Raw genomic sequence first — 19,783 nt, 5'->3', positions numbered from 1 at the left:
TTGCTATACTGCATGCTGTTAATAGCTCTGATCTGTAGACAATTACAGATCATGTTGTAGCTTCTGGTTCTGCCAGCTTTGTATCTCGGTTTCATCTATTCCCTGTTTAGCTTGCTTTCTCATTTGATTCTGCTTAAATCTGTAAATACCTATGCATTTCTGCCTAGGCCATTCTTTGAGAAACTGGGGAACTGATTGGATATATTATTCAAAAGTTTCCATGTTACAACCAAAAAGACAAATGACACCAATCTGAGAATAAAACCTTGCTTCATTTGGCTACCTGTGGTATCTGCAGCAGTTTTCCTGGGGTGAGCTATTTGGAGGCTATACAGAAGCATGTGTGACTTTCATGTTGCTATTAAGGTGAAGCCATTGTGACAAGAGCTGTGACTAGTTTTCATAAAGATAGTTTGAAAAGACAAAGCCAGGACATCGGCTTTACTTCAAGGTAGGTGAAAGAAGGCAAGGGGCACAGCTAGAGGAACTAGGAACCAAGAACAGCCAGCTAGAGAAAGTTCTGTGATCAAAGTCCAAGAAAAGGGTTTTTTTCATGAAATTTGCCATTAGAGATATTGAGGAGGCCTATGTATTAAATTCCTGAGTTTTGAGGCACTGTAATAGAGCTGTCAAACAAAGATATAGAAAGTGCTACTGTTTCCACTAGACATGACAAGCTAAGGATTCCCAACAAAGTAAGCTGTCGAGGCCACCTGAAGAGGGATAATGAAAGTGATTACATCAGCAAAGAGGAAGGAACAATCCAGGTAAAGAGTTGGTGGATGTTTGATCTTGGAGGGTTGCTGTTACCTCCAGTGCAGTCATCCAAAGCTGTCTAAAAATTAAATAGGCTAAAAGAACAAGAATGCCTAGGATTTCTTCCAGGAATTTCTGTAGTTACCTACTAGGCATCAAAGGAGACTTCTTTTGAACCTTCAAATATACAAGGAGGTCACATCCACTAGTGACTGCAGATTTGGGAACCTATTATTCATTATTTTCTTTTATTGATTGTTTTACAGTCCCCAAGGCATGTGTGTTGCTTTCTGTGCCACAAAAAAAAAAAAGGTTCTGTAAAATCTTGGGGTTTTTTACAGGAGTAACAGCAGCTGTCTGTCATTGTTAATAACAATGGCAGCCTATTTTTTTCCCTATTAATTCTGGTTCAGAAGTCTCACATGAATATTAAGTCCAATTTTTATGATGAATGATGTCCTGCAACCAGAAAAAAAAAAGTCAGGTTGACCCAAGATATTTTCTTATTTAAAGATGACCTTTAAAAACCTATAATTGCAACAAATTAATTATTTGGCTTAACCACTTTGTTAATTTTTTTAAAAGATAACATTAGATGCAATACTTGGGATATACTGACATTGAGGACAAAGAGACAAGACAAAGCAATGAGAAAATTGTGGAAAAGTAAGGTATCACCCACAAATATAAATAGCCACTAATTAAATAGCTCTAGTTAGAAAAATAATATACTTGTTTTATAACTCTAGGTGGCAGCAGTGGAACAAAATAGAGAAAAAATGTATGATTATGATTATACTTGCTCACTGTTAATACAAAATCCATTAATTAAATACTGCTGATGCTGTTTCTTGACACAGTATTACTTTTATGCTCTAGATGGCAGCAGCATCACAAAATACAGAAAAATAAGATTCATTGTATTCATGCTGTGTCCAAATACGCAGCCCTGTCAAGTTTTTGGACTTTAAAGTTAGAGAGGTTGAAATGCAGATTTCCTGTAGGCACCTTCCCACCACAAAAGAAAAAAAACATAACAATGATTGCTAAATATCTTGTACAATTAGAGGTAAATGACTTCTGAAGCAAGGCTACGTTTTACCAGTCTTAGAACATTCTGGGGTTTACTAATGGAGAGCTAACATGCAGAAGACATAAATGACAGCACCTCTCCAGCCAGGTGTATTATACTGATCCTTAAAAATCTGTGCCTGTGCATACCTGTCATGGATCTTGCTTTTGTGTGTTAGGAGAATTATTTGCAAGAGAAGGCAATAACAGTAGTATCATGTATTCAGTCTTTAAAGCATAAGTTTTTGCATATATCAGTTTAGAAGGACTTCATATGCATAGTCTGGGTGAAAGGACTTTGAGGTGAACAGAAGCATTTGCTTTAGATTATACAAAACTTTGGTAAAACTTATTCTGAATATTGTTTGAATAGAAAGCATCATAGGTGCCACCTCAGCAACAGGCTGATCTGGAAGTAGAAGCGGGAGGGACTGGAGGTGGAACCACATAACTTCAGCTCCCTTGTGTTTTCCTCTCCTGATGGAGGCAAGCTCCCAACTGGAAGAAAAGCTCAAGCAGTCCAGTGATACCTTCATATTCAAATCATTAACTGACAGGTGAGGCTACATAAAATTCTACAGAGAATTATTTAAGTATAGCAAGTTTGTTGTTTGGATCATTGCGGGTGTCCACCCTGTGTAATTTTGCTGCTCTTATGGCCAAAAGAGCAAGTATCCACCAGAGACTGTGTGATAGGCAGCATAATGCATCACCAGGTGTAAACACTGAATAGTAAGGGAAATCCAGTGTATGAAGAGATTCTCTTCAGTATGGGGGTGGGGAGAGAATTGAGTTTAGTGCTGAGATAGAGGGTGGACTTAAGGAAAATGGAGCACCCACTTTCTTCATCTGGCTGGTGTATTATCCTTAGTCTCAGAGGCTTCTTGAGGGTTAAGAAGGGTATCACCTGGTCCAGTTTTAATTGTGTTAGGAGCATATTTTGTCAGAAACAGATTGTTGCCGAGTGCCATGGTAGGGTCACACTATGGAGGTGATTCCTTTGACATATTTTGGGAGTGTGCCTTGTTCAAAGGTGCAAATCTGTATGCTGAGTGAGATGACTCACTGTGATCTGTTAGTATGATCTATGAGTAGGACTATGTGAGAGACCCAAACACTAATTGGGGGCCCATCACATTTTTCCTTGATCACTTAATATTCACTCAATATGGAAATGTTCTTGCTTCTTATTGAAAAAAATGGAATTTTAATTAATGTACTTTGGTTTTAAAATTATTAAATCTTTCTAGGAAAAAAAAAAATGAAAGCAGGAAACTAAAATTGAGCTGCTATCACCAGTATTAAGCTAAAGTGAAAGTTAAGGCAGTCCACTTACTGAGTGAATTCTAACTGAAGTATTTTGTTACATAAATAGATGTTTGTTAGCTATTGATATATCAGACTGGAATTAAATCATCAGATAATCAGTTCCAAAGACTGACTGTAAACTCTAAATAATTCATTATGAGCTCTTTGATTATAAACCCTAAAGAATTTCATCTGTTGAATCTGTAACTCAGAAGTGGTTAATATTTTGATAGGGAAATGAAAAAAAACCTTTAGCACCTGAACAAAACTTTCTGAGAAAGCTATGAAGGTCTCCTTTCAGTTCCTCTATGGTGGCTAATACCTTCCTTTTTTCAAAAGTAAGCTTATACAAGTACTGTTTCAGATTACTTAAAACTACTAGGAAGTTTTCTGGCACTTTTCTCAAATAAACTCCAGTTGCTTATAATGAACAGGCTTAACTGCATTTTCAAATCCTAAAATTAAATTAAAAATATTTTGGATGTCTCACCAAGGAAAAGCAAGGATAAAAGTAGATAAAGGTAAAAGCAAATACTGAAGATTGTAAAAAAATTGCAACTCTTCTGTTCTCTGTTCTTACAGTCTCTTGGAAGAAGAGGTGAAGTAATCCCAGAACCAAGTGGTGGTGCTGGTACTGTGCTTCGCACTACTGGCTTTCTTCACCACTCAAAAAGAAGCCCATGCATTGGGCTGCACAGACTGCTCTGAAGCGCTGCAATTAGGCGTGCTGAGGTTTCTATTTTCTGGTCAATACCAGATGCCATTTGGACTGTGAAGCATGCTACCTACAAGCTTTATGTCCTTGGCGGTCCTATATAACTTTACGGTTGCAAGCTAGTGATGTGTATGAGATCAGAGTTTTCTGAGGATTAGGCATAGCTTAGCCACTTGTCCTGTAGGTACAAGTACCTGCTGGGGTGGTTGTTCAGGGAGATAGTGATTGCATGGAAATAGTATTTTTTCCTATTAAAATTATATTCCTGTTGAACTTAACACTGTGGCATTAATTTTGCAAGATATGTATGTGCACGTTCTCTCCTTTACTCCCTCCATGCTGTAGCCAGATTCACAGACAAAGCTGTTCTACTGGGGGGATGAAAAAGCACAGTGAAAGTAAGGGCATTGTACCCTTCACCTGGGTAACATCTCTCTGTTCCTTCTCTGCTTTGAATAGATTCTTTTAAGGCTTGGACAACTCTTGATAGTAGAGATCCCATTAGCTGGTGCCAGCTAATGTTGTTGATGGGATGAGGGCAAGGACTGCTGCTGCCTTCTCCATAGTAACATTCATATAGATATATTAATAGTAGTAGTGTTATTTTCTGCCCACCATTTAATTTGTCAGCTGAATAGTAGCTATATACTGCAAGAGGATAACCAGCAGGGTTCATAATTTTGTTTATTTCTTTAGAGGGGAGTTCTGTGCCTGAGACTATAATATACTTACCTACTGTCTGACCTACTGTTTAGTTGTATGAAGAAAGGACTGAAGACGTTCTAGAAAGAATATCTTAAAGTGGAGTAATGCAGGAAGAGGAATGATACATGAAGGCTATAGAGCGTATGTTTTGTTTGGAGAGGAAAAAATGCATTAAGACACAAACATTTTCTGCATCTGCATGAGTGCCCAGCTCACTGATACAATGCCACTTCATTGAAGTGGTCCTCTCAGCCTGTGAGGTACTATCATTAGCCAGAGAGACATAAATTACTCCTTGCTTTGTGAACTACTATAATGATCAAGCATAGAGGTGTCTTAATTTAGTGAAAAGAGACAATGACTGAAGGTGCTGAAAAGCATTGGCTGAGATTGTCACAGAAGCCTTGCAGCAGAACCTGGCTTCTTTGAAGTCTTCTGCAGCACTTTTTAAATTATTTTTTTTCTTACGCTTTGTAGATCATTCCTGTGATCTCTAACACACAGCTCCCGCCCCATACTCTCACAGTGTAGGCTACACTGGGTAACCATAAATCCTAAAGTGATTCACCAGCATCTTGATCCACCTGTGGTGGACATTCTCTAATGTTAGTGCCTTGGTGTCCTGGTTTCAGCTGGGATAGAGTTAATCGTCTTCCTAGTAGCTGGTACAGTGCTATGTTTTTGAGCTAGGTATGAGAAGAATGTTGATAACACACTGATGTTTTCAGTTGTTGCTAAGTAATGTTTAGACTAAGTCAAGGATTTTTCAGCTTCTGATGCCCAGCCAGCAAGGAGGCTGGAGGGGCACAAGAAGTTGCGAAGGGACACAGCCAGGGCAGCTGACCCAAAGTGGCCAAAGGGGGATTCCATACCATGTGAAGTCACGTCTAGTATATAAATTGGGGGGAGCGGGGGCGGGGGGATCGCCGCTCGGGGACTAACTGGTCATCGAGCGGGGGTGGTGGTGAGCAATTGCACTGTGCATCATTTGTATATTCCAATCCTTTTATTATTACTGTTGTCATTTTATTAGTGTTATCATTATCATTATTAGTTTCTTCTTTTCTGTTCTATTAAACCCTTCTTATCTCAACCCACGAGTTTTACTTCTTTTCCCTTTTTTTCTCCCCCATTCCAAGGCAGTGAGTGAGTGGCGGCGTGGTGCTTAGTTGCCAACTGGGGTTAAACCACAACACTTGGATATATCACTAAAAGCAGGGAAATTCTTCAACTAATATTTGATTTAAAAAGAGATCTTTGCTTAATAGCATGAGAAGGTTATGTAGTGAGGAGGACTTTTCTGCAGGTAATCTAAACTGTTCCCTAGTATAGATGATTATGACAGGATCTTTCATTAGAAGTCCATGAAATAAGAGTTACTCAAATAAGATTATAAATCATTGTATCAGGAAGGGAAAGTACCATTTGGTTGAAAGCACTGTGCTGAAACAAATTGTCTGCCGTATTGATCAGCATAAAGTTTCCAATAGAGCTGTTCTGCTCATTTGAAGTCTTCTTCACCTGCTTTATGCTATCGTGTGATAATGCAAAGCAGAGATGTGCAGCCTTGGTAGCCATGAGTTGGATCTCTGCTTTACAAAGCCCTGTAACCTATACCCCTTCCTCCCCTCTACGGCTGCAGTCTGTGTCCCCTCTCCCACCAAGCAGCTGTCATCCTCTTTCACAGAGCAGTCAAATCCACCTTCACTGCCTCATCAGGCAGCAGCTCTCCTGCCCTGTCTAACCTGCCCAAGCAGCCTTCAACCTCTACACACTGGCACAGGCAGCAGCACCTTGCTCATCCCCTGAACAGTTTGAAATCACCTCCACTGTGTAAGCAGCGATACGCTTCTCCTCTTCACCGATCAGTCAGCTTTCATTTCCTCTGAAAGTCCCTGCTACTGGACCTGATTTTCTGTATCTGTACGGAAGGCTGCTGCAGAAGGGAGGAAGAAGAAGTAGCCAAAAGGTCTGGGCAGGGAAGGGGAAAGGCTGGAGCTAGGATGGGAATACTTTATGGACCAATTCCAGCATCAGAGCTGTTTGCTAGACCACAATGCACTGTAGTGTTTTCACATATGGAGAATGAAGTTGGTCTTCTCCGGCTGCAGGTCAGACATACCCTGACTGAGATGATGATCTTCAGTCCATGTTCTGCTGAATTTCACAGTTTGGGTTCAGCATTAATGAACATTATGGTTTCCACTTAGTGGATTTTAAATGCTTTTTAAAAAAGCCCTCTCCTCAGTGCACACAGACAGCACTGAGTCACCCCAAATCCCAGAAAATTCAGTAGATCTTACACTGATGTAAACATCACAAGTTTCATTGCTTATTTAGTAACCAACTTTAAGTATGTTTTGAACTGAAGAGCTCAAACCTCGCACAAAAAAAAATCTCAGCATTTCATACTGAAAGCAACTGTTATCTTTGAAGCATGAACAAGCTGCACCAGTAACATTCTCAGCTGAGCACGCAGATTCTTAGTTTGGTTTTGCTGATAACTAAAAATTAACAATTCAGCATAAGTCTTAATATAGACATCTCTCTGTCTGGCATCTGCAAGACTTTCCTCCAGTATTTTCTCTCTTAATGCTGTAAATGTCAGTATTAGCGATGACTGACTCAGCAACATATACCTTGAACTTTGGAATAGTGACTTGGCACCTGAGCCCAGTACAGCTTCAAAAGGACTGTACTCCCTTACAGCTTACCAAGTCTTCTCTTAAAAGGTTCCATGTCAAAATGTCACCAGACTATATTACCAGACTATTCAGAAAATGGAGAGTATCAAAGTAAGATTGGGTATTTGGTTTATGATACTATTTCTATTCTGATAAGGGGATAGGCAGAGATACGTTTTTTTCACAAACAAGTTAAACCTTTCTTTATGTTCAGTCTTATCTACTGCCTTCTAACTGCATTTTTCTCCAGCTATTTTTCCAGACCCAACCAGGTGAGAAAGACGGCAATTTTTCCACTTTTTTTGTCCTATCAACAGAATTGTTTACTAAGTTTCATGTAATTACGTGTGTACAAATGTACTGAATGAAGCTGGATAGATGATACAAGCTGAAATTTGAAAGGCAGAGATCTTTGACTGACTGGTGGTGAAAGCCTAAAATATCATATATGCACAACATGATGAAACATTGGAAAGTTTAATCTTCAACAAGCTCCAACTACAGTTTGAACTCCAAGGTTATGGAGTCAGGTCTTGGGTTGCAGGTTTTCCAAACCCAGTGATACAAAAAATATATCCTTTGCTTTTAAACTGATTGAATTTTGTGTGGAATCATTGACAGACTGTGGTAATACATCTACTCTGCAGAGAAGAACATGTAGAAAATAAGTATGATGTGTAATCTCATTATCAAAGAGAAGCCAAAGCTTTGATGTCAACAGGAGTCCTTCTGTGGACTTTGATATAGAATTAATTTCTGTAATCTTAATTATTTTTTCTCTGTCTTAATTATTTTTATTGCACCATGAAAATTTTCTTGTCTTTCTTTTTTTCAATTTTGTTTTGGTTTTAGTGGGAGTATTTGTTGTTAGCTGAGTTGCTGAGAAAAAAGTTAAATGCCTCTCTCAGAGGGACAGTAGAGGATGTATGTGTCTTGTAAGAGAGATATAGGTGGCATATTGGCCTTATGATGGATGCACAAGAATGAAGAGTGATAATTCATTCAAAATCCCCAGTTGTAATATTTTCATGTATTATGACAATATAATCTTGCATGTTAATAACAGATTATAATACGTATATAGGTCAGTATTTAGCCAGACAAGATTTGCTTATGTAAATTCTACTACCTGTGTTTGAAACAAATAGTGGCTGTTACTTAATAGTGCTCAAAAAAAAGGCATGCTGTAGCTAGGTGGGATTGTGGGTTTGGCGAACTGTCTCCATGGTTATTTGTTTCTTCCTCACTCTCTCTTGAGGATTCCTAGAAAAATATATTTCATCCAAGAACTCTAGAGTTCTTCTAATTTGGTAATATTGTTTAGTTGTATGCCCTTTTCACAGACTCAATTTAATGTGCCATTTTCCTCTGCCACACAGAACAAGGATGAGTGAGGAAGAACCAAAACTTTTCTGAAAACAGAAAAGCTTTATTATATGAAGCTTAAACAGAAAAGCAAGAGTGACAGGATTTCCATACAACTGTAAGATTATCTTCTTTAAATGTGTAACTCATGTTTGCTCTTTATGGGTAGATTGTTAGACTGTATGTTCAGCTCTCTCAAGAGGCATTTAGGACTTCAAATACAGTCATAAATTAATTTGCAAGATAGAGACAATAATGAAAGATTCCATTTCAAACCAGCGACGTGAAACTTTTGTGGAATTTTCAAACATTAAAAAGCATAAATGATAGCCTTATTTACTTGCATAAATGAACCCACCAATGAAGTAAAATACAAGACTGACAGCATTAGGAAGAGTAGCTCCTTTTTTTTTAATCTACAAAGAGATGTGACATATAACAGTGTTATTGCCAGCTTTCTTCCACGTCACTTGGCCACCTCACTCCCCTTAAGAGGCCAATCACAACAAAGTGAGGGCAGATTAGAGATCTGGTGTATGCAGTCCTTGCTTTTTCTTAGATGACTAAGGTTACTCTTGGCAACAAGGAGGTGAGGAGTTGACACCCATCATCTAAGAAAGGAAACCATTAGTTTACTCAGAGGCCAATACAAAGCTACCAGATGGGAACAGTTTTCTGTCACTATCTATCAAGGCTAGAGCACAGCTATCCAGCCTTCTGTGACATCAATTTTATGCTGAGAGCACAGCAGTCTCAAAAAAAAACACTGAAGAGCCATTTACTTGTAAAGTATAAGAAACATCTGTCAGGGGCTAAAAGTGTTAAAGAAATGCTTAACCGTACATGGAGTTGGCAGATTCTTAGGCTCAGATTACAGGAAAAACATTAGCAGTGAAAGTCCACAAGATTTATCCTAATTTATCAGATTACTTCCTCAGAAAGTCTCCTTTTGAACTGCTCTTCAACAGAAGAACAAATGTGTAGACTTCAATGCTTAATAAAGCTAAAAGCTTCTCCCTGGGGTAATTGAAATTTTTCTATCAAAGGGTAGATAGACCTGGTTGCAGCTGCAACAAAGAAGAAACATATAAAGCCAAGTGGAAAGCAGTTAGACAGCATTGGTGGTGTAGGACCATTGAACATGGTCTTGCTAATTGGAATCTATAGCACAGGACATTCAACTACATGCTGGGCAAATGACCCTGAAAGTTTCAAGTCTATCTAGTATAAAAAAAAGTTCAGATGTAAAAATAATCATACGAATGATGGATTCTGTATCCTTGAATGGGCATAACCAACCAGAGATCTGGGTAACTGGCAAATTTCTTTTTTAAATAAGGCCCTTTGAGTCCCATATATGCATCTACTTTCACAAGCATTTCAAAACCTGTCTTCTAATAATTTCACACAGAGCTTTCAGAGAAGCAATGTTCAAAAGAATGAAAGTAATGAATCACAGCAAAGTTTTACATTTTTATTTCTGTACTTTGGGAAAATTTCTATTGAAGACAGAAGGCAGTTCAAATTGGAATTGCTTTACTGCCAACAAAAATGTGTGACTCTTGATCTAATGAAAAATTAGAGAGATTGAAAAGCAGAAGTAGACTTAGGAAGGATTTCAGTTACAGCAGGATGCAGCCCTTATTGCATTTGTAGTTCAAACTGTGATCTCTAAGGAGACCTAAATTGCTCCAGAGTGTGGAATTTAGGGTATTTGAGACTTTATTTTCTCAGAGGAACAAGTATGGGTAGCTAAGACATCAGACTTTATTGTCATGCATTTAGAAAACATATTTTATTTTAATTTAAAATAAAATGTCATTTAATGATGAAAATGTTCAATTCATAAAACATTTGTCATGTGCATTAAAAGTTGTTCAAAATGGTTCCATAAAGTGGAACTTATGAATTTTTTTCGAAGTTTCCAGTTCTGCAGTCTGATTTGGGTAAGCATACTTTTGTTTTATACAGGAAAAAATGTTGTATTTGTGATTGTTATGGTATGCAAGGATTCACTGGTTCAAAATCTAAACTGTCATTCTCACCCGCTCTCTAGTTTTGTGAGCACTAAAATATTTCTAGGAAGTGAAACAGTTTCAACAGAAAAAGCTGGAATTACATCTATACTTCACATACAAGGATGTCAGAACAAGCTACTTTGGGCATTGGAAACACCTTGCCCATGCTCGTTTGGCATTCCATGGAGGCTAAGTATCCTACTGAAAGGCAAGGTATCTTAGCTTGGGTGCAACACTACGTTATGTGGCTATGTTGCTTCCCACACAAATACTACTTCATTCAGAGCTTAGTCCAGTATCTTGACATGGTGCAACATTGACTGTGTGGTACAGACATGCTCACGCAGCTCAGACAGTAGAACTGCAATCAAATTCCTGCTCCAAGTTGCCAAGAAATAGATTTGAACTTGGATTTCCCAAATACCAGTAAACATTATGTTAGATATGAATTAGTCTTGTGGGTTTACATTGTTGACGTCTTACAATCTCTTTTTCCATTCTTTTTCAGTGAGAAAAAGCCTCGGAATGTCAGAGGTAACAATCATGTATTTTCATGTGTTCCCTAGAACTGTTCTTTCTCTCTTGCATTTCCTCATTTATCACCCATTTTATATATCTTCCTCTCTTACCTCATCTCCTTCATTCATCAAACTTTTCTTTCTTCATCAAAGCCTAAATTCTGAACCTTTCTTTCTCTGTTGTATGAACCATTCTTTGTTCTTTTCCTGCTGTTCTTGACTTTTCTCTTTTTATCATTTCTCTCTTCCTTGCTCCTGTTTCTTTTCTTGCGTATTTCATCTGTTTGCATTAATCCTCCTCAGCCCCTCCTTTTGATGGCTCTAATGTATTTGGTTTCTGACAATTAGCCACTTCTTCCCCACCGACTAAAGCAGCATTTTAAATGTTGAGCAGAGGAACTCCTTTCCAAAGTACCAATTCAGCCCAGCAGGAAAAGTCCAGGGCTGGAGGTTTAACTCCACTGAGACAGGAGAGAACAAGTGAGCATGTACAGTTGTGGAAAGAGCAATTTAAAGCACCCTCAGTTTTTAGGCCTCAGATGATGAGTCTTGTGGCAACAAATCACTGGTGAAATCAGGAACCGCGGTGTCTAATATGCCAGACAGCCTACAGCATTTGGTATCAGGCTATAAAGCAACTGAAAAAAAGGAAGTGGAAGTATGCCAAAGACATGACGTCCTGAGCATTCATGCAATAATATTATTGATTAGATCAAAAGGATGGTCAGGTTTTTTGTATTTATTAGAACGGTGTACATTACCACCAAAGTAGCTTCATGAGTTCCCTTTTTCATCTCAACAGATAGGCAGTCTGGGAAAATACTCTGCTATTAATGGAACAGTATTTTTAGAAAGATGGAAAAAAGAAAAAGGCAAGAGTCCAGATTTTATCCCACCCTCTTCAATGGCATCTGTGATACAACTGGAACACATGTACCAGAGGAAGGTCATCTCAGTTGAGAGAGCAATCACAAAAGCCACAGAAAACATATTTTAACTTCTTGATAACTCATTTTACTGAAATACTCTGTTCCATACTGCCTCATTGTATCTAACAGTAGAGCAGGGTTTGAGGTAATATATATTTATGTGGTATCGATTACTAGCTCTGTCTTGCAAGCATCAAAATGTGCATGTTTAATCCCTTACTCTTAGTATTTAATTTCTTAAAGTCAGTGCCTATAAATAAAGTAATAGAATAGGTTCCCCTAATTTTTTGAAGAAGTTTAATACAATCCATTTTGGGATTGATGTTGAGACACCAACACTGACATATCAATAGTACTTCATTTCTGAAATGCTTACCTTTGCTCCTAGGGCACAGAGACTCTGTATTTATCTGCAGTTTCTTTATATAATAACAATATATACAATAAATGCATATATATTATATGATATATATATAATATATATCTGTAGCTCAACAGGTGGGACTTTTCAGAGGAACCTGAAAACATGTGTATACAGAATGTTTTACATTATTTTTCTGCCAACAAATTAGCAAAAAACTGTATTCTCAGCTTCCTGTCTTGAAGAGCACAGATTAAGCCAACTACTTAAAGTCATTCTTATATCACTTCCATTCAGATACTATATAAAATACCTGCCTAAGTACTTTGCTGTATTGGGGCCTTCAAAAAGTAAAGCGTGGCAAGCCAGAAACCTGCTTTTGCAACTCTTGACAGCAGAGTACCTTGAGCTGATAACCAACCTCTTCTTGAATTATTTTGTGCTTTAGATTATATCAGGTAATCCTATAAGAACAGAAATAAGATTTTCAGTTTGTTTGCTTAGAGTTGCATTGCTAACATCTTCCTATCTGTGAGTTCCCTCCTCGCTCTTCCATACTACATTTCTTCATTTGGATTGATGTGCATCCCTCTGCTACTCCAGATACACTTTTGTTTAAGTGCTACTGTTTCGTTGTTTGATGTCCTGAGGCACTAAATTCCTATACCTCGGATCATGTATTTATGATAGCAACATGCCCACTGTCCATTGTCTTTTGCAAATCTTGCTCAGGACTTCATTGCCTTTTTTTAGAGTAGGCCTTGACTTCAAGAAATTAAACACTAATACTCAGAACCAGGGAATAAACATGCACATTTTGATGTTTGCAGAAGTAGCTACTAATTCATATCACATAAAGCTACATTACCTGAAACCCTGCCTTGGTCCAGTCCAACACTAGAAATGCAGGTACCTCTTTACACGACACTGACACTAAAGGTTAGCCCAGGTGTCAAGTCAAAACAAAGGTAGTCTGGACTTGCCTGAGGATCAAAGAAGGACCAAAATTGGATCAGCAATTGAGAAAAAAATAATACTTTCCTTTCCTGGTTTCCACTGGAAGTATTCAGAAGACAGAAATTATTAATTTGGGTTTGTGTTTGTAACAACAGTGATACGGAGGATATAACTCTTAAACACTTGGAGATGATAACTTCTAGGCTTGGATATCTAAAGTGATATAGCCTTTCCCCACCATTACTTCACCATGACTTCACACTACCACAAAGGTCCCTCTCTGGTGCTCAGTGCCTTTTACTTCCTGGCTTGGAACAAAGTCAAGCACAAGGTTATTTAAAAGAGGCAGATGTAAAGTGATAATGAAAACTACCACACCAAGCCAACCCCATGAAAAGTTGTATTGTGAATGGATGAGCTTCAGACCATTGCATAAAGTCCATTAAACAGCAGTGTTCTCATTTAAGTTCATTAAAATTTCAGTGAAATGATTTTGCAGTTTCTTTGCATTGTGCCAGAATGAACATGGTGTCTACTGCAGGCATTGTCTAGTGCTTCTCTTTGCTTTTAGAATTACATCAAACTTCCAGTTTTATTTTGCTGACTTTCCTGGGCTGCTACTGACAAAAATAGGAAGACTGGCCAAGCAGTGGTAAGCCAGAAGTTCATCCAGTGTGAAAAAAAAGGTTCATATGTTGTCATTCAGAGTGATATTACTTTCACATAGTAGTCTGTTGCCTGGATGTATATTTTTCTTTTGCTGAGCATGCACGTTATCTTGTGGACTTTGAACAAATGAAACCTGAATCATATTACTCATCATTACTTCAGCATAAATACAGACTGTAGTCAAAACCAATTTTATTTTAATACTGGATCTTGATGTCTTCCTTATACAATTTAATTAGGTCAGCGACTTTTTCTTTTTTTAGACTGCAGTAACAGGAAGTAGATTATAATAGTAAACACCTACTGCAGTCTGTGGATTATTAACACTTTTTATCCTTCTAAACCTAGGAGGTTTTTAACCCTGTAACTGTGAAACATTTTAAGCTCATTATGTCTAGACACAGACAGATAAATGTAAGTGCTATCAGCTGTAATACACAAAAAATAAACTAGCTCCAAAGATTTTCCCTTTCAAGGTACGTGTAAATAACTACAAAATCTAATTGACAATAATAGGAACATTTATGATTTCTTGTCTCTCTGATTTCCATATTAGACAGAGGGTTTTAAACTGCACTGCACAAAAATGTTTTTACATACACTCACTTAGCAACACCTTTTGTGGATCCTATTTTCAGAAGCGGTGTCTGCTTACAGTACTTGCAGATGTATCTGGGTACGGCACACTCAGTTCAGCTAACCTCCCAACAAATATTCATTCATTTGTAAAGGTCAGGAATGCATTTGTAAAAGGCTGCTGAAAATTGGTGGACACTTCTTCAGCCCAATATTCAAACAGTGCAAAAATCACAGTGAAGGACAATGTAAAACACAAGCTTTTCTTTAGGAGTTTTCTTTCCATTTTTACAATTACCACTGGCTCTTCATAAAGTGGCAGCCCAACAGGATGGTCTGTATTGAGACCATGTGCCTTAAATACCAGTGTTGTGCCACAAAATACTAGGTCCCCTGCCCTACTTGCACAAGTCTATTGGAGCTGATTTTACATGTCTCACAAACTTCCTTCTGCTACCCAAGTACAATATCTGGAACAAAGAAAACATACATATAAATGAGTAAACCCCACACACTCGGAAGCATGTAATTTTTCAAAATAACTTCTCCAAGACTTTTTCTGAGTTGTAATGTAGTTTTTTTCATTTGGTAAGACATGAAGCCAATAAGATCTCATCTCATAATATCCTTCAAGTATTCATCTGTACTGCTTGTCTCCACTGAGGATTAGGGAGGCACAGTAATTTACAGAGGGTCTAAGTGCTGCCAGTTGCCTAAGCTTCTGCTAAGGTTGGAAGGCTCTGGATGGATGTCTCTCATAAGTATCAGCCTTCTGCCAAATTTTCAGAATGAGCGACTGAACCAAAGAGGGTTTTACCCACTTAAAGGCAAAACTAGATTAATTTTTTATCATTATTTTACTTTTTTATGCCACAAGTTGCTAAGTGTCAGCATTTCCCTTCATTGAATAGAACATAAGACCCAGGTTATTACACTCTGCATTTGTAAGTAAAGGTACAAGTCTGAATTTAGTCACCCTTGATTTTTGCCTAATTATTTTTTACAAAATGTGCTAAGAAATTATGCTTCTGGGTTTTATTTTACTGAAGGGTAGGCAATATGTTCAGTAAAACACAGCAATACAGCTTGTTTTTGTATCAGCAAAGGCACTGAAGTTAATTGGCAGAGGAGTAACTGATCAGTTTAAAACCACAAAAATTTTTCAAAAATGATCACCCTACTAGTAGTTTAAGAGGGCTATCAATTTGTGCATCTTTTCATAACTAAATCTTAGTTAAAAAGATCACTGTTTTGCGGAGTTAATGTTGTTGATTTCATAGTTGTCTCACAGTTACCCAAGTCCCTGAAAATGGCTAAAATTTGTCTGCTTTTGGGTAAGATGAACATCTAACAGAGTCCGCTGTCAGAAGGTCCCAGAATGACAATTCCATTCTGACCTTCAGTTACACAGATGGTGAGATTTCCATGAATTCATTTTTGTATGAACGAAAGCATATCCAATCTTGGTTTTAAAATTGCTAGTGATAGGAATCTAAACAGGCCTTTATAATTTTTTCTCATACCTGGGTACTTGCAGATTGTGACCAAAAATCATTCTTTCAAAATATTAAAACTCCGCTATGATACTGTTTCAGTGTGAGTTACATTTTCAATCCTTGTTTTCCTGTTTTTTTCCTGAACCTTCTTCCTGAATTTTAGACAACATTTAAGAGGATGGGCGTGGGGGTTGGTTGTTTATTTGTTGGAATCAATACTTTCAAAGTCTCCAATGTTGAAAATGTGGTTTATATAGCACCACTGTAAATGCTTTTTCCATCCTAAAAGTAGGCAGGCTTTATTAACTTTCATTATTTCATTTTGAAAGGCTGTTCAGAAGCTTCCTCAACCTCCCATTTTAAACTCTAATTTCCAGACTAAATTTATTAATAGTCAGCCTATACCTATTTGGGAATCTTTTTGCTGGTCATGTTTTCTGTCTTTTATAGCCTTAGTCTCTCATTGATCGTTATCCCTTCTGTGTGCCTTGATGTATTTGAAGACAACAATCCTAATCCTTCAGTGTTTAATCCCTTACCCTTTATTTTGCTCACTTAAATAAGCAAACCCTTTTTCTGCTCTTTCCAACCAAGGGCCCCAAGGATACAGAATCCTGCTATTTTTTGCTTACTCTCCTTTCGGCATGATGAAGCTTGCTCTCCCTCCTGCGTTGCCCAACAGTTTCAACAGAGGACAGGGAGTGGTTCAACTGGACTTACTCATAGCATCTCCCAGACCAGAACTGCACTATGAAACATAGGTGGCAGGGCAGTTTCATTGTGGGTGTTGCAAAATGAAAACAAAAAAATAATCACATTATGTAGTCTAATGAAAAAGTTGTAAGTAACTACTATCGGAGGGAAACTCTTGAGTTCCCAAAGCCAAGTAGAGAAAAGATCCTCTCTTTTCTAATTTCAGTAAATCCTTAATTTAATTTAGTAGTTGCTTCTAATTTACATTATGTGAAAACTAAACTTAGAACAGATTCATCCTTGCCAGTCTGGCTGATGTGCTGCAAACTGTTATGGCCCACAACCTAATAATAATCCTCTTCTACCCCCATTTTTACCTAGGTATAGCAATCTGCCTCATTATTAATCTGTAAACAACTCTGTCACTTTAACTACTATCATGTGCACACTTCCAGAAAAACAAATTTTATCAGGCAAATTCAGATGCAGATTGCATTGGCTCAAGCCAGTTCTCGTTATCACTATAGACCAGAACTGTCCCCCATTTTGCAAATGTGGACACCCAGGCACCTCCCACAGTTCTGAAGTAATTTTTTTTATCTGTATCCTGGTTTTACTCCAGAGGACAGCAGCTCCTGCATAGTTTGGGTTTGTTTTTTTTTTTTTTTTTTTTTTTAACCCTGAAACCTTTTTTCACAGTTGACATTGAGAGTCTGTGTCTTGGAAGCTGGATAAATGAACCTCTGGCTATTCAAGCTTGGGGCAATGAAAATTTTTGGCATAGAATTTTTGTAACAACTGTTTGCTTCATATTATCAGGTTTCGTAGTTTATCCTGGAAAGTCCCAAGTGCCCTCTGCCAATAGGAAAAGCACCTACCATTTTGCAAGAAGGGCTCTCTTACCTATATGTGGCCTACACACCATTGACAGAATAAATTGTGGGTCATTTCTAAAGATCTAAACAATATTTATAATAAAAAGTACCCTCCAACATTCCTGTGGAATAAATATTATGTGAGAATGAGAATATTCTTGCACACGGCATGGGAAAAGAGCAACTGTTTTTTTTCTAGGCACTACCTCATAGCCAAACAAAGATATGAGTTATTGAGTGGAAAAAACATGGTGTTCTCTGGAACAAGCAGAGCCTATTGGGGTTTTTTTACAATTAATTTGTGTCTCATTTCCCCTCATGCTTCACCACAATGACTCAAGGCTCTACTGACCATGGAGCCTGTAACTTTGGCTCCACCTATGACCTTCAGTTCTTCCCCAACAGAACCCTCCCAGCCCATCCCCGTACCCTCAAATTGCTCACTGGACAGCACAAGCACAGAGAATAAATGCTCAAAGAGTTGCATGCTAACCATCTGGCACGCATGGGGGTTAGCCAGCAGCATGCAAGCAAAGCCAGTGTTGTTGAACCCCTATCTTTCCTTCAGTTGTGGCACATTTGAGTCTCCTTCCCCAGCAGCCAGCTTTCTCAAAACTTCCAGGCTTCTATTATCTGAAATCCTCACCCCTCTGACAGACATGGTTAAAACTGGCAAAAAAGGCACAGTGGGAGATTAACGTGGAGAAACTAAAAATGAAAACATTTGATGGGTAAAATACCATCATGTACTCCTGTTCATTTGGGGCTGACATCTAACAGGAAAGATCAGCAGAAAGGACGTTTGAAAGTACATTATTGATATTTAAAAAAAATGCATGCATTTGGCAGAGATACAGGCCTTTCATCAAGCTCTGCATGACTAAGCTTACGCGAGCATTGAGCTCACAGCAAAACTCGGGTCCGATTGTGTTGCGAGGGTCATCAAATAGCAAAGTCATTTTATTTTTATTTTTTCTTCTCTGCAGCAGTACATGGAGGAAGAAGGCACGGTGTCTGCAGCGGGGCGATTCCCCACTTTTACGTCAGCGTAGCGGGCAGCCTCCCCGGGGGGCCGGGCCCGGGCTGAGGGGGCGGCTCGGTGCGGGACCGGGAGCAGACGGCGGGGGGGCTCCCCGCCCCCGAAGGCAGGCCGCGGCACCGGCAGGGACAAAGGGAGCCGAGCGCACAGAGCGTGAAAGCGGGGCGGTCGGGCGGATGACGGGCACCATCTTGACTGCGCCGGGCGACAAGCCAGGCCGCCTGAGGCGGCTCGGGAACGGAAGGCGTCCCCTAAGGCCCGGCCTTTGGAATTCACTTTAAAACAAAACAAAAGCCTAACAAACAAACCACCGCATTTTCCCTGCAGCGCTGACTGCGGCCTGCGGCGCCAGGGCCGCTAACTTCCTCCGTTACCACACGGCGGCCGCTCCCGCGGGGCCAGGCCGAGGCTGCCGGGCCACCTGCGCCTCAGGGCGGGCGCCGCAGACCCCCCTCACCCGCCGCGGCGGGCAGCACCGGGCCTTCCGCGGCAGCCGGCCGCTCCCACTCCCGCGAGCCGCGGCGGGGGGGGAGGAAGGCAGAAGCCGGCAGCCCTTCCCGCAGGGAACGCCCCGCTCCGCAGAGCGTGAGCGAGCACACCCCCCCCTCCCTTCGCCCAGCGGCGTGGGCAGACCCACCGCGCGCCGCGGGGAGGGGGGGGGGGGGGGGAGGAGGAGGGGCGGGGCGGTGCCGCGCCGGAGCGGCCCCCACCCCGCGGGGAGGCGGGCGGAGGGGGAGGGGGAGCCCGCCAGCGCTCCCCCCCGTGGTGACAGTTTCTAGAAGCACGTCCCGGCGTCCTTTGCGCTCTCAACATGGAGGAGCTGACGGTGGAAGTGCGCGGCTCTAACGGGGCCTTCTACAAGGTACCGGCGCCGGGAGGGTGTGGCGGCGGGGCCGGCGCGGCGGGGGCAGCGCGGGGGGCGGCCGGCCGGCGGTTATCCGCGCCCGGCCGGAGGCGGGCGGCCGGTGGCGGCCGTGGGGGGAGCCTCCGCGCCGGGCCGCGGAGGAGGGGAAGGTGAGGGGGAAGGGCGTTGGGGGAAGGTGTCTGG

The 19,783-nt window shown here is 40.1% G+C and overlaps 1 protein-coding gene across 5 annotated transcripts in view; it reads left to right on the top strand.

Moving 5' to 3' along the window:
• The first annotated feature begins 19,454 nt into the window (after nucleotides 1-19,454).
• Nucleotides 19,455-19,783, top strand: part of FXR1 (FMR1 autosomal homolog 1) — a 39,072-nt gene continuing 38,743 nt past the window's right edge. For 2 of the 5 annotated variants that reach the window (XR_007506406.1, XM_049803420.1), the window contains exon 1: nucleotides 19,456-19,597. Coding sequence is in view for 3 of the 5 variants with exons in the window: in XM_049803420.1 (XP_049659377.1) it covers nucleotides 19,547-19,597 (51 nt within the window). In the remaining 2 variants the exon portion in view is untranslated. Of the gene's footprint in view, nucleotides 19,598-19,687; nucleotides 19,750-19,783 lie in introns of those variants that run through there. The other 3 variants (XM_049803422.1, XM_049803421.1, XM_049803423.1) reach the window with 3 other exon arrangements.

This window comes from Accipiter gentilis, chromosome 6, assembly GCF_929443795.1.
Source record: "Accipiter gentilis chromosome 6, bAccGen1.1, whole genome shotgun sequence".
Classification (NCBI taxonomy): domain Eukaryota; kingdom Metazoa; phylum Chordata; class Aves; order Accipitriformes; family Accipitridae; genus Astur; species Astur gentilis.
Note: the sequence above shows the minus strand (reverse complement) of the source record. Positions and strands in the feature narration are given on the sequence as shown.